The sequence below is a fragment of the Phaethon lepturus genome, unplaced genomic scaffold, assembly GCF_000687285.1.
Source record: "Phaethon lepturus isolate BGI_N335 unplaced genomic scaffold, ASM68728v1 scaffold41854, whole genome shotgun sequence".
Lineage (NCBI taxonomy): Eukaryota > Metazoa > Chordata > Aves > Phaethontiformes > Phaethontidae > Phaethon > Phaethon lepturus.
In genome coordinates this window covers 10,845-36,787 of record NW_010534810.1, presented here as the reverse complement: position 1 = coordinate 36,787, position 25,943 = coordinate 10,845, and the positions used below count along the sequence as shown (strand labels likewise).

Below are 25,943 nucleotides of genomic sequence, written 5' to 3'. Positions count from 1 at the left end.
TTTTTGAAGAAAAATGGCAGATATTTAGCATTATCTATCAAGCCATAATTCCTCTCTATTAATCATAGCATTAGGGCTAAAAGGAGACACAAATCAAATTTCAACAGATATTACTTGCATTTGGTTCCTAAACAGTAATATTTCACTATTGTATTTATCATCTACGTGACAACTGTTTAATCTTTCTTTTTTTCTTTATAGGTTGTGGGGTTTTTTTGTTTGTTTTGTTGGGTTTTTTTGTGGGTTTTTTTTTAAAGAAAAAAATGTCTTCTGCTTTGCAACAAATATTCAATTTTTACATATAAGGAATAAAGGCCATTAGAAGAAAAACTAATAAAATTGCCTCTTGACTGATAAAACCCAACTATTGAATATACACATAGAACAAATACAGTTCAGTGTCTCTAACATCATCCTGTAAATGAGAACTCTGGTCCAAACCGTACTGATTCTTATGGTTGTATGTTCAAATCTCAAGAAAATCAAAGTTGATAGCTACTTAAATGACAGAGGGGAGTGAAGGTTCAGCAACAGCTAGCAGAAAAGTTTAGCAGATGCTCCAGAAGCTTCACAAGTCTCCTCAAGAGAAGAAAGGAGGGATACAAATAGATAAAAGGAGAACTGCAGCAGGTAGTAACATTTGTTCATTGAATCATGACCCTCATTGAAAAGGGAGTGTGAAGTCTATGAATGACAGCAGAGGGAAAAAATTGGCCTTACAGGCATATCATCTGTTACTTCCAGATTGATTTGCATTTCTATTTTGGTCTGTCCCACAAAGTTTTTTCTCTCAGGCTTTGTAAAGGTGACTGGAATTTCATCGTATGTTTGTAAATATGATCAGACAAATGGCTCAAGATACAGAAGAGGGACGTGCTCATTAGTTAGGGACTGTATAGAAATGTCCAATCTTAACACATGCATATGCCTTTTTTTAATACAGCCACAACTTCCTCACTTTTACTGAGACCAAAATCACAATTTTTACCCAAAGATATTTCAGGCAGATCAGATGAGGTGCCAGCTGAGATCATGAGTTTGGTACAAATTCTCCGTGCCCTCAAGGAAGTTAACAAATGAGCAGTAGCCTCTGTCTTTCCTCACATGGAAATTGGAGCACTGAAACCATACAGTCACAAATAATGCACGTACCTCAACCAAAACCTTTGAGAAGAATTCCTAACATCAAGCAGCAAGTAACAACCTTTGCTTCAGTAGGCAAAATATACACATACTTTTATGAACTAATAAATTTACACATACACACATGTGTGCATCTGTATCTATCCAGATAGATGCACACAGACATATATTTCAGGTCAACCTGAAACTACTTATTTACTTAGTTTGGGCAAAACAAGACAGTAAAAAGTCTAAATCGTCTGAAATTTTGCCCCAAAGCCAATACAAATGCATACTGACTCTGACATAGTATCTACCCTATGCCCGGAACAGTTCTACATCTCCTTAACATGCAGTTACAGATGCAGGTGCACTTGATCTTTTTCCCTATGCAGCCTACTTCAGTAACATCCACAATTTCACCTGGCTTAGATAAATCTTTCATTATAAAACAAATTGTCTCAACTACTAGTGTTTCTAAAGAGTCATCTTGTTCACAAATAATATTCCTATAAAGTATTGCATTACGAATGCATTTCTAAGCTCCTGAATATGCTGTAAGAAAAAAGAAAATTATTCTAACTTCCTACACCTTTACTGTATCAGTAACAACTTTTTTTTAAACAAATCATTAACAAAGGCAAACACTTAGACAATACTCATTGGTACATACAAAGAATTTAAGACATTTGCAAGTCCTACCTACCTCAGTAGCAAACTGCTGCAATCCACCAATATTAATTGGTCCCTCCTCAGTGGCATACAAATTGCAGCCACCAACGCAGAGATCTGATGTTGGACACACCATTCCGCATGTCAGGCCAAGTGGATTGTCAGAAAGAATCATTTTGGCAGCTCCATAGTAGTTCTGAAGGCAAAAGAAAAAAAAAAAAAGCAGGAAGGAAAAAAGGTAAGACAGAGTCACATAACAAGGAAGCCAAATTTCAAAAATTCAAGAGAAAATACAAAATACTTTTTCTTTAACTGGCTAGTAGAATAATAAAAAAGAAATATAAATATATTAAATAACACTGATATTATTTAAATATACCAACATGTTATACAGCATTATATCAAAGACACTGGAAAGAAAGTCAGCAAAATTCTTGATTATGCAAAGATAAAACTTTTCTTTTTAGCTTGCAAAATCATTAAAAACATCTTTAGTCTGAGGTGGTTGTAGGATTTTTAGTGGCTTAACAACTCTATGTTCAAAAACCACTGTACCTGCATTATGTACTTGTAAATACTTTCTCCATTTCTAGGTCAATTGGGCAGTAGCTGAGTTGTAACCCTTGTTGGAGGTCTAAGCAGAAAACGCCAGTTAGATTATCAGTTCTTTATGACATGAGGAATGAAAAGCTCATCTTACACACCTATGGTCCTTCACACCAGTCAGTAGTGCCAATTGTCCCAGACTCATGATGGGAAGGAGGAGAAGGTTCCCTATGGAGAAGGTTCCCTACCTGTAGATACTGCATTACTGAATTGTTTTTTGAACTCTTTTCCCTCAGTCACATACTGATCAGAGCAAACACTTACTTTCCCATTTCCCTAAATAGCAAACCAGGGAACAGATTAAAGAAGTTATGTACAATTCACAGCTTCAAAGATTCTCAATATTCAGTGCACATATTCAGAAAAGAAACGGTTTCCTGATATATGAGAGCTAGCAAGACTTTTTTCCATAATAAAAATCTAAGGAATGGACATTAGCAAGCTCCCAGTGCCTGATGCCATGAGAATACAACCTCTGTGGGTTTTTATTTAGACTGGGTAATTCTCTTAAGAGGAAGCATCAGAGGAAATGCCAGGAGTGAACTGGAGTCTCATTCAGAGGGAGAGAACTACTGATGGCAGTTCTGCATTTACATTACATTTATACTACTGAAATTATGGTGTAATAAAGCAACCCATTTACATTCTATCTTTTCATCTCTATAGTCAATATAGAAGTTTACTTAACTGTAGACTCTAGTTCTTTCTTCATTTTACTACTCCTCGCACCCCCTCTAAAAGCCCCACCAAGGAAAGGCCATAAAGATGGGTTAATGCTAGAGTTTCCTTTAAGGGCCAGAAGACAGTACAGTACCCCTTAGAATCAGCACACGGCTGAGGTTCCACAAAAACTTCTTCAGTGAGAAACCAATGCTGGGATCTCATTCCAGCTTTCTCCAAACTAGCAATAACTGAGAGATTAAAAAACAATCTGTCTCCTTCCACTTCCACCACCTCTTCCATATTCCAATCTTCAATAATCATCACTAACATGAAACTGTTTTTTATAACAAGTATCTTTACCTCTCTGCCCCAGGACAGCTGAATCAGAACAGCCAGAAGATGTAGCGTTCAAACAACGTTAAGTACTTGGTCACAGCAGACCCTATGCAATGCCTGTGACTTACTGTCTGTCAAGCAGGCTAATGTACACAGAAGTGTTTATTCAAAGCAAATGCTATGCCACCCAGAGCAAGAATCCAGTTATGAATAAAAAAAGCAGTGTCAAAATCTGACAATATAACCAACAATGGGTAACAAGACTTTGGTTTTGGAGGCTCAAATTCACTAAAGGCGTATTAAAAGACTGTGCATAAAATTCTTGAAGTTAAACCAGATGCTATTGACACAGCTAGAGATTCCCAAGACAATACCAATGTTCAAGAAATGGATTTGTACATGTAAATTGGACCTTTTGCTTACAGATGCTGGTCTACTGCACAGCCTGAGCCCCTGTCCATCACCTGGAAACACAAACAAGCTACCTGGGTGTACTTTCATAGGTTTTTCTTAGACACTGCTAAAATCTGTCGAAATTCTAATCCTGGCTGAACAGGCAATCCCTTTACAAAAGTGTTCCGGGAGAACTTTCAACTATTTTTCCTGCAGTGACTGGTAAGGCACTTTATCATCTGCAATCCTCATTTATTCCAATGTAAAGGAGTATTAGTTAAATGGAAATTCTGTGTATTAGCAAAATATTTTTGTTCTTCCAGATGAATGGGACTGTTTTGATGTGCCAGAGATTGTTAGAGCTGCTAAAAACAGCCAGTAAAGACACTGTGAACTCAATTCAACAGCAAAACACAAAAGTCTAGTTATATTGGAGATGCCCCTGACACATAACCATGCAGACAGCAGAGGTGACACAGTCAATGCAGGAGACCCACATCTTTCTGAAGCAGCACTCAAGAAACCAGCCTAGATACCCTACAGCATCTTAACTGGCACTAGATGTCTGTTCCCCAGGCAATTACATCTATCCATTCCTTTTTTCCATTCTAAAGGAATAATTACAAACTAGTAGTGGGGTTTTTCTCACCAACTCAAAGACAAAATGGTTTTCAAAGAATTTTTGTTCTGTTTGATATTTCACTACATATGAGGGTTACGTTTTCCCTTCCTGTGTTGTCCAGGATTATTGGTTTTATTATCTTCAACTCTGGTTCAATGGAAGCAATTACAACAATGTGCATTTCCATTTAAGTAACTTTATTTAAGGATTTTCTACATTTTTAGGCTTTGTAATTAAAATCAATATACAAAGCTAGTTATTATGCCTAGAATGCAAAGCTGTTAAACTATTCCTTTATAAAATTAATTTTATTACGTATCTGTAAAATATATTCGCACACTTGACCTGTGCCACTACAGGTAGCATCAACACAGCTGGCACATTTTACTTGTTTTGCAAGCTCAAACGAAGCTTTAAGCACAGCTATGCCATAGAAAGACAGGGTATGTTAAAGTAGTAAGTGACTTCAAAGAGATGGGACCAGGGTCATTGTGGGTATAGAACTGAGTTCATGGCTTATTGAGGGGATATCTAGGGAAACCTGTCTCAGAACATCATGCCAGAGTTCAGTAAGGACGAGGCTAGGACTGAAGTCCTAATGGGGTCAAGGCCAACTGCTGCCAAACTCTTAATTTGGGGGAAACATGATGGAGTATATGAAGGTGGGATCCTGATTTGAGAAGTTTTGAGATGTTGCTGTCATGATCATGAGTTGCTGCTGCTACCACTAGTAGCGGCAGCACCTGAGAAAAAGAGGAACCCTATCCTCTTCAAATGACAGTACCAAAAGATATATAGTACATGTTACTATGCTAAATATTAAGACATCATTTAAACTGTACCAAAGAGTAAATATCTTCTAGTCTTAACACCTGAAATAAGTTTTAATGATAAATTAAAAGACAGTCACACCTGAAGTCCAAAGTGTTCCCCTTATCTTTGGGAGTAGCAGGGCAAGTCTTCCGCACTGCTTCACTAGCATGCCCAACTGTCCTAAAGTGGACGCGTCTAAAGACGAGAGGGAAGCACAGGTTCAGTGCTGACGTGGTTTCCCTCTCTGCCAACAGAAAGTCACCCTGTGTCAACTTTACCATTAGTAAATGTATAACATCCTTGCAGAAGAGCTGCAGGTTCCTAACTCTCCTCTTGCAGAACACCAGGGTAAGCACTGTTCCCTTTGCCATTGATACTACCTACTACCAGTGAAAGGTAGTAAGCAAAGCAAGCCCATCTGCAACCCTCCTGATACCCCGAGCACAGCCCAGAATGCAGACCGGGCTGTGGGCAGGACTTGGGGAGCCCAACTCTGAATTGCTTCATCTCTTTGTCCTTCCATTCTATTTAATCATTTATCCTGCCCTTACTGTGTTGATTTATTATCTAACGTATCAAACATGATTAGAAAAATGTTTTCCAATACTTGACAAAAACTGGCAGGGAATAGTCTAGTAGACAGTATAGCCTAGTAAGTTACTCTAATTGGTGTTACACAAACTGTGTTACAAACCTGCAAACCATCATGTTGCTACAGTAATAGATGAGAATTTATTGTATATGTACCATATCTTAAATGTTTAGTTACATGAACACTTCGTGCTTACATAAGTTATTTTTTTAGAGCTGAAAACATGTATTAATGATCATTACACTTACCAGTGACATTAAAGGTAGACTATTCATAGAATATTCACATCTTATAAAAAAGTATTGATCGCTTTTATTTCACAAAACCTGGGTGTAGTAGGCTGCACACAAAATAGACATGAGATGCAGTCCTGGCAAGCTGGTAACTACACACCACATGTTGTACGTGAGAAAAGATCAGAATTAAAGGGAGGCTGTCTTCATTAAAATTAAGTTTACTTTCAGGGCATGGAATGATGCAAGCTACATTAACAATGTGGAGTAATTTTTTTAGATGCCAAAATAATAAGATGACTCAGTTGGCTAGTTTCTTACAGACGTCACAGAGGAAGCAAGTCTAAAACTAGCATGTTTCTGAATTTTTAAATGAGATAAATGTCTGCTCGTGCCTTTGTTCATAGAATCTTTTTTCCTGTGCACTTCCATAGAAATAAATTAATCTAACTGGATAGGATGTTTTGTGGTTTCCTATATCAAAATGTCAATAAATACTACATTGCTAACACAGGGAACAAAAACAAGCCTTAAACAGACATCAATAATCAGCAGAAACCAGGCAGAGGAGGATCTCCACATGTATCATTTGGAAGCATTATATAATTTGCATGCAAATGAGACCGTTTTTTACTTGGTAAAAAACCTATTAAAACACCTAGGATCAATACTGAGAGACCAGAAGAAATTGCATTTACTATCAGGAAATGCTTATAGCATCTTTTCTTTCAATTCAATTCAAGAGCTTTTAATATAAATTCATTATGCATCAGGGTGTTTTGATATTGCAGTTTTCTCAAAAACAATTAATAACATGCATTATTATGCTTTGTGTAATAAAAATTAATACACTGACTTCATCAAGGTTTTGGGACAGACTGAATATTTTAAAAGAAAAGAAGAAAAAAAGTGGTAATTTCCTTTTCGTCTGGGTTTAGTTTAAAAAAGGGAGACATAGCAAAAAATATGGGAAAATATCACCTCCTTCTATCCTAGTTCATGTTCTGCGATGGCTTTAAAATTTACTCAAGATGTATTGGATTAAAATATTTTCACATACCGAAGAGCCACTATTTAAAGTATGTTATTATATAAGTAGCATTTTTCACATTGACACACACCAGTTCAAATATAACAAGAAACACCCCCAGTCTGTCAGCCCCCCCAAATATCTTCCGAAGAAGAACGAGCAAAACATAACAGCAACTTATCAAATCATACATATTCTATATTATAATGCTGATGATTTTTAATCAATCCAGAAATCTTTCACATCATTTGACTTGTGTCATCATAACAGGACTGTAATTTCACACAGTGTCACTATCTTTTTATGAAAAAGAACGGAAGAAATATCTTGTACTGTCATTTTGTCCTTTGTAGTCTAGAATGTGAGAGATTCCTTAATTGACATAGTGTCATCGCAAAAGTCTATTCTACATAATTATACTATGGCAACTGAAACCAGCTGTCAGCCATTCCATTACACTAAGTACAAACAGACATCTCAAGAAAAGTCACTGTTTCAAGTGCATCAATTTAACACCATTATTACTTTTTCTTTTAAATGATTTTTTGTATTTAGTGACCCGAAATATACAAAGATTAACAGCGAAAGCTGAATAAAACAGCACTTTCAAAAACCTGGGGCCTCAAAGTAGTACTTAAAGATTAATTGTCATGCGTATTTGTACATGATTACCACCAATCATCTAGCAGCTTTCTGACTTCCACAATCCTTCATTGTATTAACAGTATCCCACTTACAGTATTTTACATATGAACTGTGACTCATGATTTTCTACAGTCTTTGCAATGGCATAGTAGATGTCCTTTGTTAATTTACTCAGAGTTCCTCTGGCACAGAAAAACCATCATTCTGTTTCTCTCACCTGTCATAATCCTGTCTCTCACCACCCTTTCTCCCTTAAAATCTTTTCTTCATTTCATTTTCTCTTAATGATCCCACAGTTTTTTGTCTCTTGCCTTCATCTACCCACTTTTCCTGCTTTCTCATTTCAAATATATTACCACAAACACTTTTTCCTTTGCTCCCACAATCTCCCAAACTTCACATTCACCCTTGCCCCTTGGTATCCATCTCTATCCTCCAGTTTGTTCCCTCTCCCTTGAAAAACAAAAATTTGTCCCTTGAAAAAACCCCATACATTTCCTTTGGTTTCATTTAAACCTAAACATTCATCTGAAATTCTAGAACTTACTGTTGTGTTCCACAACTTTGTACTGTTCCCGACATTCAATTTCTCCCCCATTTCCCTGCCAGCATTCTGCACAGTCCAGGGACAACCTTTTATCCAGAGGGTAAGGCCTTTGTTGGTCCTGGGGTTTGGGGTTTTGGTTTGGGTTTTTTTTTTTTTTTAAATGACAGCCACTAGAATGCTTACATCCACCTACAAAGTCTGTTAGAAAATGGTTGATGTGTCAGACCAGTTTATCTTTATTATTAAGGGATATGGGAGAAGATGGTCTTTCTGAACAAGTAGAACTGTTGAATCAATGTCAGGAATCATTGTAATACTGCAAGACTTGAGATAAAAACATGAGAGCTAGTAATAGAGGGCTGCAGCAACAAAGTGTGATTTTTGAATACTGATAACACAAAAAGATGCTTCTGCACCCCCAATTCTTCATTATAGACCCAGACTATAAAGGCTGAGTCACTCACTCCTTATGCCTGTGTCACGTAACACAACTTTATATCCCCTTGCCTAAACTTCACCAACGCTTGTTTTTCACTGTGACTACTCAACCATAAAGGTGGCTGATAAGAAAAACCTCCACAACGGTCTCACTGAACAGCAAAGGTAGAGCAAGTGAGCAGACGTTGCTTTGTAAGAGGCAGCTTCCTCCAGCACACACTTCTGCTTCACAGGAGGAAAGCTGGACAGGCTGCAAGTGTTCAGGCTGAGACTTGCTTCTGGGAAGCTGTAGGGATGTCTGTTGCAGTACAATATTTGATTGTGCCAGTCCTAAAGGATGGCGGGTGCTGGAGCTCCCTTCTACCAAGTCCTTCTTGCTTTGACGTATCAACATGGGGAAAGAAGGACATAAAATCCTAAAAATCACTCCTGGTACTTATTCAGGGGTGGAGGGTGAAGCTTTCTCCTGCAGCAGCTGAACACTTTTTCTTCTTGGTGTTTTTTCTTTTTAAAGAAAGAAATAACTTAGATGGCACTTGTGCGTTATAAAACAAAGAATATACACTGTGCACTGTGAAAGCTGTATTTAAAGAGAGGACAGCTGGAAGTCAGAATACTTTTTTGCCATATTCTGATGTTTAGAAACAAAAGTAGTAATGTGTGCATGGAGAATTTGAACTCTGGTCTCCGAGAGACACAATTACAAGTGATCTGTATGAACCGAGAAACACTGACTGGGAAGGCACAATAGAACAGATTGTACCTTTATAAAGTGGAGTTGTAATCCAGTTTGTATGGAAAAAGAGAATGGAAGTTGTGGCCTAAACTCTACGGAGTCACAGCAGCTAACACAATACAGTGTAAGTAACATCCTTTTTCTCAAAGAGGCTCAAGGCTCATTCAGGCTGGCAATTCAATTACCCTCTCAACCCAGAAACAACCCCTCCCCTGTCCCTCTTCTACTCCCGAGCTCAGGTCTAATGGCAGAACAGCTACATTGTACATGGCCTGTAAATATCTAAAAAGCCTCAGGCTTCAGAGAACAAGAATCCCTGACCTTTTATGATTGCTATAGCAGTTTTCCAACAAAACAAACTATGTACAATAGAGCTCTTAAATACCTGACAAAGTAATTCATTTTCAGTACGCTGCTGTCTAAATACTTTATATTAATAATGAATCACATTTAAATAAATACCTGCATGCAGTGCTGCTTACTGCTTACACAGGGATGAGGACAAGGAATTTACTGAACTGAATCTCCTCTGAACAAGAAGGGTAACCTGCTGAAGGGAGTTTCTCAAGTGAGTGATGAAGAAAGATTCAGAAGCAGGAGAGGAACTTCAATAAGTCTAGAAAGTGTACTCCCATTTCCTGGATTTATTGACCTCGGATACCTCGATGTGCTATGTTTCACCTATTTATTTTGTCTAGAAGCTACCAGATATAAGATTTTGGATTTAAAACAAAAGTTTATTTACAAAGTGAAAACAGCAAAAAAGAAAACATTTTGAAAAGTATTTTCAACAACATGTAAAATATCCTTCTTGATCATGTGAAGTAAATACTTTTATGACAACACCACAAAAATATTCAGCAAGCAGATTGCTGAATGATATCTGAATGATTATTTCAATAAAAGTTTAGAAACATGCATAACAGTGAAAAAATATTTACTGGTTCCATTAAAAACTTTCAAAATTGTAAGTTAAAAGTTTTAGTGTGATTTTCAAAAGCACACAATTCTTGTTTTATGTCTACTCTAAAAGCGTATGGGGCAGGTACGCCAACCACCACAGGAGAAGAATGAAAGAGGGGGAAGGACGCTGCAGGAACAGCCATGGTAGTAGCTCTGCCAGGGTCATGACATCAGCTGAACCATTGCAACTTTCGGTACCCCCCTCTCAACTTCCACCTTGTATCTATTGCTTGCTTGGCAGAAAGAAAGAAGTTTCAGAGTGCAGTAGTGTAAAAATGGTAGTACATACCTATACCTAGGAAAAAATCCTATTAATAAAGGAAACCAGAATAATTTGTTGTTACTTTTTCTGAAGAACAGAATTTGTTATAATAGAAACATTTTCTAGCAAAGCCACCAGAAACTAATTCATCAAAAGGACAATACAGCATAGCAGACTGCAGCCATCAAGTCAAGGTTGGGTTCCCTCTACGCACTGTTTATCTCCCTTAGAAGTTGCTTGGTACATGAATTACAGGAGGCACAGCCATTGACATGGAGGCCACAAACACGCAGGACTTCCTAGCCTTGTTTCTCAGTCCATGACTTCAGGTATTTGCTGAGCATATCTGGTTGTGGGTGTTTCTCAATTCTAGTTTTTTGGGTTTGTTGTTTTGGTTTGGTTTTCTGTTTGTTTGTTTGTATTTAAAGTCAGCATTACAGCTGTTGCAGAGAAATGCTTCCACAACAATGCTATATTAGATTTCTTCCAATAGGGTACGGAGAGAAAGCAAAGGGTAAGCCTATATGTAAACTCACACTTGGAACTGGATTTCACAGATGCAGCACTGATTTTAGGCATGCAATTTCCCATCTTAACATCTTGGGTAGCAGAAACCAGCTACCTGACTTTTTAAAACTTCCTGTGTGTGAATGTTTTCTGCTATCTATGCAATTATCAGGCATCAACACAAGGTAAAAGCAGTTACCAAAACCATTGTACATCTTTTATAAAAGCTAGTCTCAGAGTGGACACAGAAGCTACTGATAGAATCAGAGAATAGTTTGGGTTGGAGGGGACCTTTAAAGGCCATCTAGTCCAACCCCCTGCAGTGAGCAGGGACAGCTTCAACTAGATCAGGTTGCTCGGAGCCCCATCCAAACTGACCTTGATATACCTTTGCCAAAATACAACTCTCAAAGCTCTGCAGTCACCCCACCTTGATTTTCTCTGTTCTGTAATGGATTCACAGAAATCAGAATGAATCCGCTGTTAAAATGACTAACCCTTTCTGCCAAGTCACAGAGTGGCATCATATTTCTGAGGCTATCGGAGCCTAAAAGACCCACCAAATTTCTCATTCCAGGATGCTGCTGGTGTTAGTTCTTCTTCTGACATCTTCTGTTGTAGTCTTCAGTCCATCTTCCCTGGTTCCTTATCCCCAGCTTTTATGTTTTGATAATCAGGCCCTTTTTCTTTCCTCAGCAACACATCACCCTATCCTACCCAAAGCAGTAGCATAACTAATCCTTAATAAGAAAATACCATCCTGGTAAAATACTTCCATAAAACTTGCTTTAGGCTTCCTAAACAAACCACAGCACAATAATGAGATGGAGACTAGCAGTTTCATTACTGCCTTGTACCTTCTCTGTTGAGTTTGCCTGCTTCACGATGCCTGGAAGAGGTAATACGCAGCAATATGCCGCATACTATACTATGGTTGCGAACAGATGCCTACATTCACAAAAATAAATACTGCACTGGCAGGGTAGAGGTTATCTAAGAAAACAGTCTATATGCAGATGCTGGGCATAATGCCAGTTACTGTAAACCACATCAACACATAGATACATTATAATTGATACATGTATCTTAATATCTCCTCTTATCCTAATGTTCCCTGTTAAGGTGCAGAATTTACCAGTGTCTTCTCTGTACAACACACGGTGTAGTAAAAGCAACGTAGCTGTTAACTGGCACACGGCGGGGCCGCTGTTGCCCACTTCCCTCCAGCTTTACCTACATCGGCCCTTTCAGCTGCATCTAACAGTGAGACACGTTAGAGTATAAAATGGAGCCCAAAAGTCTTTGTAGGACCCCCAGTAGGTTATAAGTCTAGTTGGGCTTGTACAGACAAATAAATCATACTGCGGCTAATGATTCTACAGATGGGAGGTAAGTTTTATAAGGTACGGGACAATCAATATCCAGTCATCTTCAGGCTATCCCAGACAGCCTAATTAATCTTGTCATATCTTTGCAGTCATGTTATTTATTTCTACTTCTGACTGTTAAAAGTCATCTGTAAACCACAAATTGGAATAATGTTTTTAAGATTTCATTATGATTATAGTCTAATAGTCTATTAAGAAAGGAAAAGGTACAGTACCTCCAAAGAGGGAGCTCAATTTATTCCTGTAGTATTTTATTAATAGTCTAAGTGACTGACAACATTTGCATTAACCAAAGCCTCTTACTACAAGCTACAAGAAAACATTCCTTGAGATGACTACCTTCATGCCAAATTTCTGCCTGTCGTGGTTTAGCCCCAGCCAGCAACTAAGCACCACGCAGCCGCTCACTCACTCCCCCTCCCACAGTGGGATGGGGGGAGAATTAGAAAAAAACCTCGTGGGCTGAGATAAACACAGTTTAATAGGACAGAAAGAGAGAAGGAAACAACAATGATAATACCAACAAAAGAATGTACGAGTGATGCCCAATACAGCAATTGCTCACCACCCAGTGATCAACAGCCCGTTCCCGAGCAGCGATTTCCGCCCCCCCAGCTAACTCTAGTTTATGTACTGGGCATGATGTCGTATGGCAGGGAATATCTCTTTGGCCAGCCTGGGTCAGCTGTCCCAGCTGTGTCCCCTCCCAGCTCCCCGTGCACCCCCAGCCTGCTCGCTGGCAGGCCAGCACGAGAAGCTGGACTGTCCTTGACTGCTCAGCAACAACCCAAAACATCAGCATGTTATCAACTTTTTCTCATCCCAGATCCAAAACACAGTCTCACACTAGCTTCTGTGAAGAAAACCAGCTCTATCCTGGCTGAAACTAAGACATTGCCCAAAGCAAATTTAAACTCTAATCACTTCTTAAAAAAAATAAACTTAAAAATCTTTAATGAAAGAAAAGGTTTGTAACTGTAATACCTCAGGTAGCAGCAAAGTTAAATAATTGCACTGTAATGCTCAGTATTTTGAATATCATTATACTTGAAAACCATTAAAATCAAAAACTTCATAGAAAAAGTGACATGAAGAAATAGATTTGCACTATACACTATCTGTGCAGGCACAAAACAGTAGTAAAAATAATTAAAAATTAGATTACTGTTGAACTTTTAAAAAAAATAGTTTACAACAGATGCTTTAAACTTTACAACGATAAAACATGAAATGCAATCTCACTAACAGAACTGCAAGTAACTGCTGTTATCTGCTTCCATGTACTACTGCAAGCCTGATTTTACCTTGTTTGCAATACTCGTGATAAATGACTTGATGTCCAGATTAGTTGGGCAACTCTTCTGACAGGGAGCATCTGCACACTTCAAGCATCTACAGGAATAAAAGAAAATGTGTCAAGGAGACTGTCATGGTTTAACCCCAGCCAGCAAGGAAGCACCACGCAGCCGCTCGCTCGCTCCCACACGGTGGGACAGGGGAGAGAATCAGAAGAGTCAAAGTGAGAAAACTCAGGGCTTGAGATGAAGACAGTGTAATAGCGAAAGCAAAAGCCGCACACGCAAGCAAAGCAAAACAAGGAATTCATTCACTGCTTCCCATGGGCAGGCAGGGCTTCAGCCATCTCCAGGAAAGTAGGGCTCCTTCATGCTTAATAGTTTCTTGGGAAGACAGATGCCATCACTCCAAACATCCTCCCACCCCCTTCCTTCTTCTTCCCCCAGCTTTATATGCTGAGCACGATGCCATATGGTATGGAATACCCCTCTGGCCAGTTTGGGTCAGCTGTCCTGGCTGTGTCCCCTCCCAGCTTCCTGTGTACCCCCAGTCTGCTCACTGGCAGGCCAGCATGAAAAGCCAGACAGCCCTTGACTGCTCAGCAACAACTGAAAACATCAGCACATTATCAACATTCTTCCATCCCAAATCCAAAATACAGTGTCATACTTGCTTCTGTGAAGAAAATTAACTCTATGCCAGCTGAAACCAGGACAGAGACATGGAATCCAAGTGCTGTCAGTAGCTTAAGGTTTTCAAGTTAGCATGGTAGACAATAAGCCACAAAGGAATAATACAGAACATTTTCCAAAAATTTCTATTTGAAACCTCAAAGCACTACATGATCATTATTGGCTTCCATTCAACATTGATGGGTTATGTTCTGTTGACTCTGCTTTACAAAGGAAGGCAGCAGGGTGCAGTTACAAACACGAGGAGCACCCACATCTAAGTATTAGGAAACAATGTCTAATTACATAGGAGTAATTTTTTTCCCTGGAATCCAAGATTGCTAAACTTCTGACCATTTCATTTTTCTATTTGAAAAACATCTGTGCTGTGAATTTGAATTTATTAATGAAGTTCTGGAAGTGTCACTGTGGATTAAATTCTGGATGTTGGACAATTAGACATACAGAAGCAACAGTATTTCTACAGAGGAAGGAATTACTTTGTACTGATGGGCTAAAGAGTAAGAATGGCTGATAAATTTTCAAGTCACATTTCTATGAGTTTCCTGTGATATGTCTGTGACCTCTGAAAACAATTCAGTGGTCTTATGCATACTCCCAACTGAAATCCCTAGGATCCTCCTCTTTTCATCCCTAATGACAAAACCTAACTGTATATTAAAATATACTAAGTAGCAAAGATTTATTGTCTTTTCCTGCATAGCGATCCATGAGGATGTACCAGTCTGGTTGCTTGCACAAGCCCCATCTAAGGATTAAGCCCTCAGAGCAGTCTGTGCACCTTGCACTCAGCAAACCTAACACGAAAAGGTAAAAGTCAGCTGAAGTAAAATGTTTCTCTATTAAACACAAAAGTATTTGTACGTGCTTTTGGTTTTACATATCAATAATTATCATAGGTCAAATGCCCCACTACTAATTATCCCAGAATTCATTAAGTTATTCCAGATGCTCTTTCAATATTGTTTTACTAACATACAGAATTTATGTAAATTGTGATTTTAACATTCTATGGAAAAGGAAATAAATTTGTTTTATACGTATTATCTGAGCACAACTACTCACACAAGTTCCATAAGCCCACCTTAACTATTGTTACTTAGTGACAGATAACAACACTGTGGAACTGGCTGGGACAGAATATTTTCAAACACACAAAAGCTGCAAGGGGCCTATGGACTACATGCACACAGAAGTGAAAAGCACATTAAAAGGAATGAAATGCCTGAAGTACCTTAAGTGAAAGACTGGCCCGACTTGGTCAATTGCACACATTGCTTTTGTTTTTGGTTTTTTGTTGTGGGGTTTTGTTTTGTTTTCAGTTATGGGTGGAATAAGAGAGAAGGCAAAGCCAGTTAAGTAAAAGATTAATTAGTCTTTCATCTTCCTACTCATTATCTAGCTGGCTATTGCAGACACCATGGCACCAGCAAAATTTGAAGGCACATGTGGTAGCCGCTGTTTGGATTTTCTCACAGAACTAGTCATAAGGAAAAGGTCCCAGAGGAAATATTTAAAGGAAAACAGGTCTCACAGGCTGCAAACGCCGGGAAACCTGATAAAGCCAAAGCCAGGTTCAACACCAGGGTGGGTTACTAGTTCAACTAGTCAGGGTGTCAGAGGGCTCTGGCAGAAGAGCACCAGCAGGTTTAGCTGGGGCAGTTAAACACACATCTGCCCGGCACTACCCACTGACAGGCACATGTTCTAAATGCTTTAACAAGCAAAGGCAGGCCAGTGGGGACCTGCAACGGTTGATGTGGCCAGAGAACAGTCAAGAGGATGCTGGTAGCATTCTAAGCAGACTGAAAGACAGCAAAGTTTTAGTACTAGAAGCCAGAAAAAAAAGGAGATACGCTAGACAAAATACACCACGATGAGGGCTCGGATGATCATTTTGCCTGTATAGGCAGCAAGGCAGTAACAGAAGTGTAAAATCACGTTTAAAAAAGGCAACAATTCCATAATGACTTTTTGCTCTTCACTTTCCTGAACATGGTTTCCTTTAAAATACAACAGTCCTGTATCCAAGAACAAAAGAATTGCACTTAACATAAAATACATTTCTGTGGATTACATATAAAACAATCTCATGTCAAAACTGACTGGAACGGCACCTAGCAGGATAAGCAGCATACACATCACTCGTTGTGGCTAGCAAGCATCTTTACCAAATTATTCCTTGATTTTTGAGCTGGTTCACAAATAACAGGTGTTGAAAATGTCAGCTATTGGGGGGGCGGGTAACGCAAACTCGAATGTGAGCTTTGGGGAGGAGGAGAGGGTGCCACGAATATGCCAGTCCAGACTTTCTCGTATAATAATACCATCTTCTCATTCTCTGAGCGCTCTGCAGACTAAAGTGCACCAGGCTGCCATTAATCCCACTTATCACTCTGACAGCTCAGTAATTACACTCCCGCTGTAGCTGGGTACTGTAAGGTACTGTAGTCCTAATAAAACATCAAGCACTGTGCAGAATGCGTGCTGGTGAGGTGTTTTATTAAACTTGGGGGGTTGATCATCAAGTGACATTAGTGTTGACCTATTTTTCTGTCTGACAATAAATTATCCTTTGACCATACCATAATAGATATTACAGAGTGCATTTACTGTACCAAGGAGCAAAGGTATTGCAGTCTGGTGAACCAGGCAAAAAGCATAAATAAAACAGTAGAATCACCCACCAGAAAGTTATTACATAAATTGCTGCAACTGATTGATCCTTTCAAAAATCACAGGAAAAATACTGTGCTTAAGGGAATACGATGACAATTACAATGAGCTTCAATTCCACATGCATGTCTCCATACGAAGAAACATTATTACACTTCTTTCCTTTTTCTTTAACTGTCCTCCCACCCTATGAAAACGCATCTTTCATTTTACAAGATTATTCCATTACTATGGTTTTAGTTCAAAATAATGTAAACAACAAACTAGAAATTTAATTTCCCTAACTCACCTGCTACATTCTACCAAATTTAAATGAAGAGCTACCCGCTTACAATTTAAAAAAACAAACAAACAAAAACCCCACAAACAACAAGAAAATAAACAGAAAACCATTAAAATGAAACAGCCATGTTTTTAAGTGGTCATAGTATTCTGGACTGCATAGAAATACAGACCATTAGACAAAGCCAGACCTATGCTAGTCTCAGAGTATATATCTCAGCATTTCTTGGTAAAAATATAGGAAAAATCCTTTCAACTATCAGAAAACACCCTATTATCAATTTTTCCCCTATTTGTTCATGGAACAGTATCTGCTTAAGAAACACGTAGCCTATGTTGAATCTTAAAAGATACCATATTCACTTTATATGCATATTGATTTCCATGTTACAGGCAACACCATAGTCTTTGCACAACTAAACCCTAACTTGAGGAACTCAAAGAAAAATTTTATTTTTATATTTTGGAAGCACTTAGCTGTTGATTCAACTCAGTCTCATTGTGAAATGGTAAATTAAGTTAGATATAAAACCCCTACAAATGCTATGCAAGTATAGCATATTTATATAAATATTTATGCAAATATTACCATTTGGCATTGCTTTATAGACATGCCTGTGACTATATAATGACAGAAATTCACGTTCCCCACACATACAAGCTCAAAATTTACATCTCTTACTGAACAGTGTTAAATTATACATATGTATCCCCAGTGAACTTAAAATCTTTAACTTCTTATTTTTAAATCTTGCAACACTGAAGTTATTTATTGTTTAGGATGAGCATGCTTGTAAATCTCTTTCAGGCACAAAATAATGCATGCAAAGGATACTTATGCAGTAGCCCAACATTATCAGCTATCAGGTTTGTACCTATTAATTTTGTCAGTGCAAAATAAAACCGTGCACGTACACACACAAACCCATTCAATCAACCTCTACCAGCACGGGTACTAATAAAAAAAAAAACCCACACAAAAAAAACCCAAAACTACAAAATGGAGAGAGCAGCAGATTACAAACATCTGAACACAATAAAAGAAAAAAGGCACTGCAAAAGTAGTGAAATTCTTTTCAACATAATAAAAAAGAAAAATGGAATAGACAAATAAATGTTGCAAATTTTTGGAACAAATACCACCCGTTGGGAAAAAAGATGCAAAAAAACATGAGGTATGCGTATGCATAAAAAGGAATAGAAAGCAAATGAGGAAAAGAAAGGATAAAAATAACAAATTTCTATACAAAACCTTCCCTCGGGATAAAATTATACCAGAAACCAGTTCTCTACTCTTGTGTACAGAAGAGAAAAAGGAAGCCATAGCCAAAACTACTTTTCAATTAATATTTTCTTTGTTTAATTGTTCAAATATTACCCAATATTTTATTTTAAAGTTAAAATATCTGACTAGATAGCCTCATTTCTAGGTCTAGACCAGCTCTTGACACACTTTTGCTTCTAAACAAAGAGGGGCAATTTAGTGATATCGTTACATAAAATTGCAGTGAATGATTGTCTATCTAACTGGCACAAATATTACCTGAAGTGCAATCACATGTATGCTGAAAGGCTGGGGGTGAAACAGATAATCTGGAGTAATATCCCACAATGGATTATTGCTGATAATCTAATAAATTTTCATATATGACAAAACAGCCCAAATAACCTTTATCATGCTTACTGTTGACAAATGTTTAGAAGCAGATTAAATCCTAATCCATTTATGTGGGTTTCTACAGGACACAAACATTCGTTTTGAAAAAAAGGCTTCCAGCTCTACTATTCATAGAAGTTTATAAAACTCTATCCCCTACTCAGAGAAACAGCCTAGATACCCACATAACAGTTTTACACAGGTCTCATAACAATGTTCTTACACACTTCTTGAGGCTTTGGCCAATTAATCTACCAATTTGGTAGAGCTAATTCCACCCAACAAACTAGAGGCCAGTTTGCACAGGGGATCCAATTCCGATGTCAAGGCTCTTCTTGGTTCCAAGTCTCTTGCATCACTCTCAAAACCCTGAGATGGGAATGGTAAACAGTGGAATAAGAAAGCCACATGTAAGGAATAAATAAACCTGCAATCTCCAAATAAATATGTAATTCCAAGTTGAATGCCCATTGCCTTTGATGACAGAAGTGAAGAGCATCATGTAAGTTTTTCTCTTGAGGTTCAACCCTTTAACCACTTATGGCTAATCTTACAGAACTTAGGCTTTCTTCTCCCCATTTGATCTTGCTATACTTAAACAGGGTCAAGGACAACTCTAAACACAGATTTGGACATATATACACTAATTTAAAAAAGATGTCAGGATAAAGATCCTCAGCTGCACTAGAAAACCACTGGTGACCACCTACTGCTGGCAGCTGTAAAAAAAGACTTGCTGCCATTATTTTCTTTATAAAAAAAACATAAATACACAAAACTAATACTCAAACAAAAATCCTAATGCCCTTTTGTATTCCTGTTCATTACAGTTCACAAGGAATAGAAGAGGATAAAAAGATTATAAAGCAATGAGGAGATTTTGTTGCCAGGTTTAAACACAAAAACACAATAACGGTTGATATAAGGGTTGAGTACCAAAGACAAACAATACCTAGAGGAATTTTTTTTCATTCAAAGTCAAGAAGGAGAAAAATAGACTCTCACATTGAAGGCTGGGAACTCAGTTGAGTATGTGCAACATAACAACGAAGACAAAATAATCTTAAATTAGAATCAACTATGAACACATAGTTTTGGACCATAGGAGAAACAGATATAATGCCCAAGAAACACCTCTGAACACAAAGGGCATCAGAAACTGTATAAAAGGCAGTGAACACAGATTGTACAAGCAAGCATCACTGTACCGGATATGTAATACTGGAAAGATAAATGCCCAGCCTGTAGGCAATGCACAGGACCCATAAGAAACAAAACAGTGTCATGTAAATTGGCAACACTAGTTCATATCTGAAGAATGAAGGAAAGACTCCTACATCATCACTGTTGCCTCTTCAATCACGTGGGTGTCCTGTGAGCCTTCTGCAGACCCACAGAAAATGGGATGACTCCTCTGTCAATAAGTTGACCAGAGGAAGCAAATTTTAAATAGAGGCACTCTACAGGATTAGAGACAGATATGACATTGCAGCTGGCAACTATAGAAGGTGTAAGGGAGGTGTTTTTAACTGAAAGGAAGAAATGCTTAGATTTGAAAGTTAGTCTTTAGACACAAAAACCTCCTACCCTAGTGCAGAATAATGGCACTTACAAAGTTATTTTCGGACACTTAAGAGGTAGTGAATCGTATGACATAGACTCCAAATCATTCCATTCATCAATGACTCATCTTTCTCTTTTATTCTTTGGCTCTCTACACGACCATAATTCTTTTCTCATCTACTTCTGAATCCTCTTGAGTGCAGGAACTCTCCTCTCTGCATCTGCTTGGCTGTCTTCCTGTTTTCTGTAGTCTTTTTTCCCCATTCTTTTGAAACTTCCCCACTTCTCTGGCCTATAACTTGCCATTCTTCAGCATAATGCCATTTTAATCAATAATGTTCATAACATTAAAAAAAAAGGTGACACAATGTCTGCCAGCAGGTATTTACAACAGTGGCATAGGAGAGTGTGCACCAGTCACTTTCCAATTCATCTTCTGAGCTTTTGCCACCCACCACCCAGCCCTTCAGAACCTCCATTTCTGGTAGGTTCCTGCACCAAAACTGTCCTTGCCTAGCAACATCTCTTCTGCATACTCAGGACTATGCTATCTCAGTCTGTGAGCAGACACGTGCAAATAGAGGCTACCAGAAGAAAAGTAGATTGGTGGGATTTCCTCTTAAACCCTTGCTGAATGGTGGGAACACAGCCAGCTCAGAGGTAGTGCTCTGAGCATGGCCTCATGGTGAGATGCCTGCTCCGAGTCGGTTCATGGGAAATTACATTCTGCCTGCTCTTAAATTCCTCCTGTCATTTTATTGGGACACAGAATTTTTCTCTTACCATATTGCAATATAGCCTCAAAGACTACTGCCATTCACCCACTTCATTTTATATACCTTGTATGTGATTACTTTAACCATGCTTCCCCAATTCATAATGCTACAGAGTAAAGCTACTATACAGAGTTGACTAAAAGTGGAGAAAGTAGTGCAGCTTACAGAATATTGTAGCACAAAGCATGTATAGCAGCACATGCCAAATCAGAAAAACCACAGCATCCTTTTGACAGATCAGAAATCAAAACTTTTTTTTTTAAATACACAATGCAAATCATTTCAACCATCTTATACTTTCTCATAGACTCAATCTGTGAACAAGCAAATCAAGTAAATGGTTCACATTTCTATTAGTAACTATGTTATATGCAGCTCATACCAAATCAATATTACTACCAAAAAAAAAAATTTATTTTAACCAGTACTAGAATCTGTATTGAATAACTTTCACTAGCTCCTTCAGTCCCACACAGACTACCTCTTCTTTGGAGTTTTACTAGGGCAATTTATTTACAGCATCTTTAAGTCTATGTTTTGTTTTTTATAGTCCATTTGTTATATATTTCTCTACAACATCCAGAGTTCTTTGACTCCAAAAACAAAGTTGTTATGATGACGTCTCACACAAAATTATTGCCATGGTGCAGGAATATAATGCGCTAAGATTGTATAAAGGCATGAAGTCCAGTGAGTGTCAAGACCTATTTGTTCTTCCTCCTCAGTGGTAGATCTTAAATGGAGTATGTCAACCATACAGTTCCTGACAAGTATGTGCAGACTCATGTACCACACATCTCTCTTACATCAAACTTTTACCTGCAGCAATTATTCCACCTCAGCCTCTGTAACTTCAGACACAAAATGAACCTCTGATTCTTCATTTGAATGTTATTCTTTTCCATTTCTTGCATTCATTTCTAAGTGACAAAGGTTTCTTTCCAGTTCATCAGCATACTATGTTTTGGAGGGGGCTATTAAAAATAATAATCTTCTCTTTCTGCTCCATCCAGGAACATGGTACACCAAATGCAGCTTCAGTTCTCGTTTTTGACACTTCTGGTGTCACTAGGTATACATCAGGTAACGTAGCCAGAGATGAAGTCAGACTTTAGCTCTAGATAATATGCAGATAGAAGCTATGAGTCCCAGCAAGATCAACCTGTTTTCCACCAACAGGAATTTGAGGTTATTCTCAAGCAGCAGTTACCAGTTTGGGTGCTGTCTGTCACAGAAAACTATTATGGGAAACAGTTCCTGATGTGCTCCAGAGACTCCTGGTCTTCTCATCTTTTCAGTTATTTGTCATCCTTCATATTGTGGCAACTCTCTAATGAACTGTAGTTGGTCCCTTTATTGATATTCTGCCCCAGACTAGGGCAGTATTACTGTACCTCTTCAAACAGGTTGTATTAAATAGCTACATTTTTGCAATTCCCATGAACAACAAGCTAGATACGGGTTTCAAGTAGCTTTAAAAATTCAATACATTGATTTGTCCACTGACTTTAAAAGCTGGCAGGTCATCTTGGGATTTGGGTTTGATGTAAAAAAAAAAGTCTTACTTTTGCATATCTCTTTCTCATCTTTTTGAAAAACTCCTCATAGAGGAGTTTTTCAGACAGTTTATGGCTGACTCAGCTAGGATTAAGAAGTTTAAAACAATCCTATGAGAGCTCTGTACGAAACTACAGAGTTTACATAGTGTTATCTAATACACTGAATGTTACCAGATGTGTTTAAGCTGAAAAGTCAACAAATATGCTTGAATTTCTGTTTTGAAATATTGTATTAGAATTTAAGCTTAGGTAAACTTAGGTTAAGCTGGAGGATGGAGCCAGTCTCTTTTCAGTAGTGCCCAGTGATAGGACGAGGGGCAATGGGCACAAACTGCAGCACAGGAAGCTCCACCTCAACATGAGGAAAAACTTCTTTACTGTGAGGGTGACGGAGCACTAGAACAGGCTGCCCAGAGAGGTTGTGGAGTCTCCTTCTCTGGAGACCTTCAAAACCCGACTGGACGCGTTCCTGTGCAACCTGCCCTGGGTGATCCTGTCTTGGCAGGGGGGTGGACCAGATGATCTTCAGAGGTCCCTTCCAACCCCCACCATTCTGCGATTCTGTACTGCAATCGGACCTCACACCTTATACCTATTCCATGGCCTGATTGCTCCCAACAAGTGCTTGGCTAAGAAGTTACCATCGCTTTCTGAAAAATTATTTTGAAGACTCCTTCCAGAAGGACTTACTACATTACTGTCCTCAAGATTGTTGCTTTGTACAGTGAGATAAAAGGTATTTGGGAATCTGGGTCTTCAAATTTACTTATTTGAAGTTAGTGTAAAAGGAAATAAAGTTGAACTTAGCAATATACAACAGTACAGGATACATTTTCAGAAGAAAAAAACTACTTATCTTGAATTTAATTTTCAGGTTTATCTTTATACCCACACCACTGGCCAAACACGTGAATACTTAGGGGAAAGCAGGTGCTGTAACTGTTAAAGTCTGTACTAAAGAATCTGAGGGCCACCTGTACCTGTACATAGGAAATCCATTCCATAATTTGGATAGCTATTCCTTTTTCATACTTCATTCCTACAAAAACAAACAAACAAAAAAAAAACCCACAACAAAAAACAACAAGCCAACCAAACTGCACCTTCTGAGTAACGGTTATATTGGGTAGCCTATCTCCTCCTATTCACATCAGAACTGAAAGAACCTCTTTTTTTTAATTTAAAATACCAAAATTTAAAATATTACAGATTTACAGTAATATTCATTCTAAGCATTGCTCCTGTTTTCTTGTTTCATATTAAGTATTATGAAATTGCTGTGTTTTCAAAAGTATTAATCAACAATTCAAAATTTGTTACACTGTCCTAAGTATAGTTGAAGTTTTTATTACTGTCAACAACATATTTTTATTTAAACCTTAAGAATTTTTAGTTACAAAAAAAAGTAGTTAAAAGTCAATCTGCCACTTCTCTGGAAACACTGATTACATTTCACACTACTTATAAATTAATATTTTCCAAACACCATAGGAACACAATATAGTTTGTTGTTTATTATGTCAAACTTCAGGGTAACCCATATTATTCCAGTAGTGCAAAGGACATACTGGAAATGCACTCATCAACAGGACTTTGGTACTATCTATTTCAAACTCGGACTGTGCTCTTTCAGTCCTTAAAAGCAGCACTTTATCTGCCGAACCAACCGCTCACAGCTCAGCCACACCTTGCCTTATGGGGTTTTTTTAAACGGGTACATTTATGCTCACCACAATAGTGATCCTTTTCACACAGGAGACAGCTGTTACATGATGTTCAATATCCTTTTAATCCTCTATAGACCTTGGACAGAAGGGTTGACAGAACTGACAGTTTTTATTATAGCTTGCCCTGTACACAATAATCTTCTTTCACCTGGACTATTCTCCCAGAAGTGTTATAGACTTTTTGACTTATATCAAGGATTATTTCTAGTCTTTTTAGGAGAGAAGAAATTATTTTTATGTGGCATGATTCTTATCCTGTGTAAATTACCTTTTCAAAATATGAAACACCTGTTGTCTGTTTATCTTAATGTCAGTGAAACTCCTTTGGGTTCACTTCAGGAAAAACACACTTTACAAGTTCAGTCACAGACATTTTTTCTCACAAAATGCCTTCATCACCTATGCACATCTTACAAACGGCACTCTGTACAATACATCATTAACAACAGGAGCACACATCTACCATTTATTTGTACTGAAAATATTTTATACATTTAATAATAACATATATACACAATCTATGATAAAGTATAATGTAACTGAAATGCATGACGTGAAAAGTTAAGAAAACGTTCTCAGTTGAAAACTACAAACCCAGAAGAAACCGGTTTCCTCACTGCAGCACCACAGAGACTAACGATCAGACCAATAGTGCTAATGCTCATCTGTCTTGCAATTCAGGCATGCCAGTGATCCCACCGCAATTAACACGAGAGCGATTTAAACAAAGAACCTTTGTGGAGAAGTAGTCTTGGGAAAGGCAGAAACAGCAGAATAAGCTAACATTTCCCTTATTTTTAGGATCTGAGCTCCAAAGAATTCTCGGGCACTCTCTTTACCATCATCCTGCCATTTGCCCAGAGAACGGACCCGGCGTAGGTTCAGCGCTTGTAAGGCAGGCTTCGCTGCCCTGCGCTCCCGCCGGTTCCAAACCCGGGATCCTATTAGCAACAGGTAAGGGTGCAAGGGGAAGGGAGAAAAGATGGTAAAAGACCAAGGAGGTTCCTGCAGGCTTTGCTGCTGGTGTCACCTTGTGAAGGTTTCAGTCTCCCTTGTTTTCAGACTTGTAGGAAAAAAACCCCAAACATTTAGAAGTCCAGAGAAAACTAAGAGGTCAGTCACGTTTCCACTGTGAACCCAATAAAGA

General features: G+C 38.2%; 1 protein-coding gene across 1 annotated transcript in view; it reads right to left on the bottom strand.

Annotated features, from left to right (window-relative positions):
• LOC104619664 (dihydropyrimidine dehydrogenase [NADP(+)]-like) overlaps positions 1–25,737 on the bottom strand; it is a gene marked incomplete at its 5' end in the record, with an annotated part of 86,032 nt that extends 60,295 nt beyond the window's left edge. The window contains 6 exons of the mRNA XM_010285616.1: positions 1,829–1,990; positions 13,873–13,960; positions 17,522–17,559; positions 19,427–19,540; positions 24,050–24,108; positions 25,636–25,737. Coding sequence (XP_010283918.1) covers positions 1,829–1,990; positions 13,873–13,960; positions 17,522–17,559; positions 19,427–19,540; positions 24,050–24,108; positions 25,636–25,737 — 563 coding nt within the window. The remainder of the gene's footprint in view (positions 1–1,828; positions 1,991–13,872; positions 13,961–17,521; positions 17,560–19,426; positions 19,541–24,049; positions 24,109–25,635) is intronic.
• Between the last annotated feature and the right edge of the window lie 206 nt (positions 25,738–25,943).